General features: G+C 62.5%; 2 protein-coding genes across 2 annotated transcripts; one reads left to right on the top strand and one right to left on the bottom strand.

Annotated features, from left to right (window-relative positions):
- Positions 1–159: 159 nt before the first annotated feature.
- A1Q1_05292 (uncharacterized protein) lies at positions 160–753 on the top strand (the record flags this gene model as incomplete). Its single annotated transcript, XM_014322024.1, has 1 exon — positions 160–753. The coding sequence occupies one exon, from the start codon at positions 160–162 to the stop codon at positions 751–753; it is 594 nt and encodes a 197-aa protein (XP_014177499.1).
- Positions 754–1,239: 486 nt separating this feature from the next.
- On the bottom strand, positions 1,240–5,070 carry A1Q1_05291 (cdk-related kinase, Crk1; the record flags this gene model as incomplete). Its single annotated transcript, XM_014322023.1, has 3 exons — positions 1,240–3,894; positions 4,027–4,256; positions 4,338–5,070. The coding sequence occupies 3 exons, from the start codon at positions 5,068–5,070 to the stop codon at positions 1,240–1,242; spliced, it is 3,618 nt and encodes a 1,205-aa protein (XP_014177498.1).
- Positions 5,071–5,715: the final 645 nt, after the last annotated feature.

Here is a 5,715-nt window from a genome sequence, read left to right as displayed (position 1 = left end):
CTTTGCCCCGGACTCGGCCGTCCCCCCTCCGTCCTGAGCCCCGAGGCCTCGGGCAGCAACACGGGCGGGGAGCTGGACAGCTGGGTAGAGTACGACGGGTACGAGACGTTCAGTGAGGCGCCGCCGCCGGCGGCGGCCAGTTTCGGCGTCGAGAGCGCAATGGACCCGCCGCGGGATGGGGACGACCTGAGACCGACGACCGTGGTCGAGGACATGGCTGCGCGGCTGGGGCTGAGCACCGAGGTGCGCTCTCCTGCACAGCTGATGCAGCAGCTCGGGCTCGAACAGAGGGTGATCGACATGCACGACGACCTGCCGCCGGGCATAGACGAGCCGTCGTTGCCTGCCCTGCCCGGGTTTGGCTACAGACAAACGAATCAGTACGACGCCCCTCCGTCCGACTATAGAGCGCCCCCGCCAGCGGAGGAGTATCAGCAGCCCAGCTACGACTCGCAGAGCTACCAGCCTCCGGCCGGGTACGAGGGCGGGTACGAGGGCGGGTATGAGGCCGAGTACGACCCGCAAAGCTACGAGGCGCGCACTCGCCAAAGACAGAGGCCGCCTGATATGCGCCTCTCTCCCGCGCTCGCGCCGCTTAGCATTGATAGCATTGATGAGGAACACCCGCCGAGCTTTGATGCCAGCGAGGCGGCCGAGGCCGTCGGCGTGCAGGCGCGGAGTACGGGCGGGCCTAGTGATTTGCCACCGGGATACTTTGGCGCGCCTAGTGGGGGCCCGCCGGCTTATTCGTAGCGAGCTCAAGCGAGCGCAGCGAGCTTGAGCGAGCTTGTCTGGGAGGCGGGAGTATGGAAGAATGGGGAGGAGAGGGGAGGAGAGGAGAGGAGAGGGGAGGAGAGTGTGAGAGGACATATCTATACCCAACGAGACAGTTTAGTAGCCAGTAGTCAGTCAGCAGTCGTATCCACCATGTATATTTGTGCCATTTTGCCCCCTTATCCCCTGTCTTCCGGTGCAGCAAAGATTGTAGAAATACAGATGAAAGATATAATTCATCAGCCCCTTAAGGGGCGTGAACAAGATGCTATAGTGTTGGTCTGTTGTGTTGTTGTGCTGGATGGAAAAATGCTATGGAGGTAAAATGCTGCTGATTGGGGTTGGGATTGTCTTGACTGAGTGAATGCAAGGACAGAGGGTATCTTGGAATGCTTGTGTATTGGTTGTTGGAGATGCTGTTGAGGAAGATAGAGAGGGAAGAAAAAACTGTCCAAGGTCGCAGACTCAAGCGTGAGTCTGCTCGCGGTGGTCGGCCACTTCGGCGATCGTGCTGAAGGGCGGAAGTGCCTGCGTCGGGGACACGGGGGCGTGGTACGGCGCGTGCTGGTGCGGGCCGTGGGGACCGTGAGGGCCGTGAGAGCCGTGAGGACCGTGGGAGCGGTTGTGCTGGGGCGCATACGTGTAGAGGTCCGAGACGGGGCGGGGACCAGTCTGGTAGGGAAGGTGCTGGCTCTTGATGAGGCAGCTTTCCGACGCGACATTCGCGTTGATGGCCCACTGGCTCGCGAGCGAGGATTCGCTCCCCGTCCAGTGTCCCGGGAGACTCGGCGTGGAGCGCGAGTTGTTGCCGCGGTACGAGTACGCCTGCGGACCGGAGGGACGGCGCTGGCCGCCGTGCGCCTCGGGCCAGACATCGCGCAGACGGCGGCTGTCGCTGTGCGATCCGTTCACGACCGCGCGGCCCTTGTACCGGCCCAAAGACGAGTGATCGTCGTCCTCGGTCGTCTTGCGAGCTTTGGAGCGGCTGCTCGCGTCGTCGTCCGACTCGGGGCCAGAGCCGTTAACAGCTAAAGAGCTGCTGCTGTTGATGAGCTCGTATGAGCCCATGTCGTAGCTGTGCAGGTTGTGGCGCGACGAGCCGTGCTCGTAATTGAAGTGCACATCTGTAGGCTTGGGCCCAATCTCGGCGATGAGCTGGTTGCGCTTGGCGAGTACGGCGCGGGCACGCTCCTTTTGCGCGCGGTCGGCCGCCTCGCGCTTGGCCAGGGCGAGCTCACGCTCCTGCTCCTTCTTCGTGAGCGGCTGCTCCGTGGGGGGAGGAGCGCCCTCGCGGTCCTGTGCGCGGCTACCAGACTGCGTACGCTTCAGACCCGGGTGCGGCAGCGCCTCCTTGATGCTAGAGAGGTTCTTGCGCGACACTGAGCCAAAGTTCCACTTGCCATTCTTCTTCGACTGCAGCTGCGACACGGGCACAGTCGGGAGAGACACATTCGTGTCGTCTGGGCTGGCGGGGTGCAGCGGCGACGGCGTCGTTGATTCGGACTGCGGGCTCGACATGTCCTGGTGGTATGAGCCGCGGGGCGAGGCGCCGTGCTCAAAGGCAACGAGACTGGGAGTCGAGAGCGTGCCCGAGTCGGTAGCCTGCTGGCGGTGGTAGGCCGCCTGCTGGTTGACGTACGCGAGGACATGGGGAGGGGCGCGGTCATGCTGGCTCGGGTGCGCAACGCGGTCGAGATTGGCAGTGGACAGGAGACTGACGTACGACGGGTTCGATGGCGAGCCGCCGGGCGTGTCGACGGCCATGGACTGAGCCATGGACGAGCGCCTGTCATCGGAACCGCGGCGACGGTACGGGCTGAGCTCGTCGCGGGGCATCTCGAGCGCACGCAGCTGGTGCACGATGGCGGAGGCGGCGGATCCCTCGCGCTGCAGAGGGACGGCGGCGGGAAACAGGTGCGACTGCTGTTGCTGCTGCATCTGCGCAGCCTGCTCGGGTGTCCGGATCTCGACAGGTGAAACCTGCGGTGGCGGGATCGACATGTGCTGCGGTGCCTGGACGCGGAGATGCTGCGGAGCAGAAGCGCGTCCGGCAGCGTCAGCAGGCTGAGCCGGCTGCTTGGGCGGCTGAGGCTGGGCCTGCGCCGCCTGCTGAGGAGGCTGCTGCTGCTGAGGCGCAGCGGCGGGCGCGGCTTGGCGAGGTTGGCGCTGGCCACGGGGCGGCTGACCGACATGGAAGGGGATCTCTGGAATGAGCGGCGTTTGGCGGATGTGAGGAAGCGTCTCGTGGAAGTAGGGGTGGTTCGTGCACTGAGCCGCGGTGATACGGCGCTTGGGGTCGTAGCGCAGCAGATCGGCAATGCAATCGATGAGCGACATGGGCGTCGTCTTGGGGAACAGCGAGTTGAAGTGCTTGGGCGCCTTCTTCGGGAACTGGAAGCCCATCTTCTTGGACATCTTGACACCAGTGTTCCATGCACCACCACCGATCGGGCGACCGCGCTCGTCGACACCGAATTCGTCGCTGGGTTCTCCCAGGCTCTCCGCAATGCGGTACACTTGGTCGTGCTCGCTGACGCCAGGGAACAGGGGCTTGAGGTTGATGACCTCGGCGAGGATCGTGCCAAGCGCCCACATGTCAACTGGTGCGCCGTATTGAGGCGAGCGCAGAAGAACCTCGGGAGCGCGGTACCATCGCGTCGACACGTACTCGGTGTAGGGCGGGGTTGAATCAATGGCCCTAGCGAGACCAAAGTCGGCCAATTTGATGATAACCTGGACGTCACTCTCTAGCTTGTCCGGCGTGAGATTAACAGCAGCCGAGTCGTCGTGGTAGCCCAGCTTGCGCCGTTCGTTGATCTCCCTTAGCGCAGGGATCGTGAGATAGTCGCACAGCCCGGTCGTCGTGACAAGCAAGTTCTCAGGCTTGAGATCGCGGTGAAAGTAGCCGTTGCGGTGAATATGGTGCAGGCCGCCGACGAGCTGGTGGAAGCAGCTCGCGATGAGTCCGGCGACGAAAGGTTTGCCTTTACGTGACTTTGTCAACTGATAAAGGTTTCCCTCCATGCACTCAAACACAAAAAAGAGCCCGCCATTTGTCGGCGAGATGAATGCGTCGTAAAGCGGGATGATGGCAGGGTGCGGCGAGAGCTTGCGCAGAGACTGTGGTAACGCGTCAGTATGCATTCCGTTTCGGTCATAAATATATGTGTGTGTGTGTGTGTGCGTGTTGTGTGCTGATGATGCGTGGGGACGCATGCGATGCGTGTGTGCACACTGTTTGTTGTTACTCACGACAAGCTCGCCCAGAGTCTTCGCCTGGGCCCATCCGCCCTCCCACACGCGCTTCATGCGCTTGACGGCGACGAGACGCTTGCCCGTCCACTCCGATCGAGCGCCGGCGCCGCACTGCATAGCGCTCAGCATGACCTCTGGCCGCACAGGAGAGTGCCAGTCGCAGAGCCAGACGGTGCCGAAGGATCCGTCACCGAGCATCTTAATTTCAGTGTACTTGCGATCGGAACCTTTGACGTCAGCATAATGACTACAACACCTTCCCGCTCGAGGGATGGGGGGATGAAATGCTAAATGTTTCAAACACTCACATGGGTCCTCGACGCCTACTCGGCCGTCGTCGTAGGGTGGTCGCGAGCGTTGCTGCTGCATGGCCATGGCGGCGCCGCTGCCAGAGCTCCGGCGAGAGGGAGGTTCCAACGGCGAAGGGAGATGCGAGTTTGAAGAGCGGTGTGCGGGCGGTGCGGGTTGCAGGGGTGCCGGTCGCGAATATTCATAGTGGTGGGGTGGGGGTGCACCACCCTGCCACGGCTGTTGCTGCTGCTGCAGGAACTTGTGCTGTCCTCCTGGCGGTGGTGGTCCGGTTGGTCCGGGAGCTTGCAGCGGCGGCGTCGGAAGATATGAAGTCGACGATGGCGAAGGACCTTGCGAGTTCTGCGAAAGTGAAAGGGACAGCGCCTGAGACCCTGTCGGAACGGGTGGTCGTGTGTGCCGGTAGAGTGGAGGCTGCTGGGGGTAAGATTCCAACGACCGTTGGGAACTGGAAGCCGGGTGCAGGTAGGGGTTCGAGTGGTTCGACTGCTGGTATGGATACGTCGAGGAAGACGACGAAGGGCCGGGGCAGGCGAGAGCGACACTGGAAGTCGAGGCCGCAGCGTTACTCGAGTAGACCTGGTGCGGGTGCTGGTGAGGCGGGGGCTGCGGGTAGTGCTGCTGGTGGTGCTCATGCGGCGGTCGGGGGTGGTGATGAGAGGGGCCCATGACCGCTGCCGGTGAGGGGTGATGCAGCGGCATCATGCTGGCACCGGAGGCGTGCTGCAGCATGGGGTGGAGGGGGGAGAGTGCCGGTCGGCGGGGGGGTGTGCAACGGGACGACTCTTTCGGTCGGCTCGCGTTGCTGTGACTTTGGTTGTCGCTAGACGGTTGGTAGGGCGAGTCGCAGTCGTTGAGGTGAACAAGGTTGGTGGTGGTAGTGGTGAAGAAGGGGAGTCGGTCGGGTGGAAGGAGTGTTGGGTGTGTGTGTGTGTCTGTTGTTGAAACGATGACCGATGGCAAGAAAGATGTGTAAGGAGAAAGAGATGTGCGATGTTGGAGGTTGACCCAGCAAAGATTACAATGCCAAGGGAGAGAGAGTAGAGTGTGTCGCGCGGACGCGCAGAGGCCCTCGGGGAGTTGAGTCGTCGGTGAGTTGAGGATGTTGGTCGGTCTGTCGGTCGGTTGTATGGAAGATGTCGTGGTGGGTTCAAGGCAGCCGCAGCAGCAGCACCAGCACCAGTACCAGCAGCTGCAGCGGCGGCGGTGGTGGTCGCAGTAGAGATGTGTGTGTGTGTGTGGCCGAGGAGAGAGGAGAGATGCGGCGGCGCACAGGAGGAGAGAGAGCGTAGAGGAGTGCAGCAGTGCAACTAAGGTACTAGGTTTTTGTTGAATGAGGGCCCAGGGTCGGGAGGGTAGCCAAGGGGAGGGGGGGGG

The sequence above is a fragment of the Trichosporon asahii genome, assembly GCF_000293215.1.
Source record: "Trichosporon asahii var. asahii CBS 2479 unplaced genomic scaffold scaffold00071, whole genome shotgun sequence".
In the NCBI taxonomy this organism is placed as follows: domain Eukaryota; kingdom Fungi; phylum Basidiomycota; class Tremellomycetes; order Trichosporonales; family Trichosporonaceae; genus Trichosporon; species Trichosporon asahii.
The sequence above is the reverse complement of the archived record's forward strand: the minus strand, read 5'-3'. Positions and strand labels throughout refer to the sequence as shown.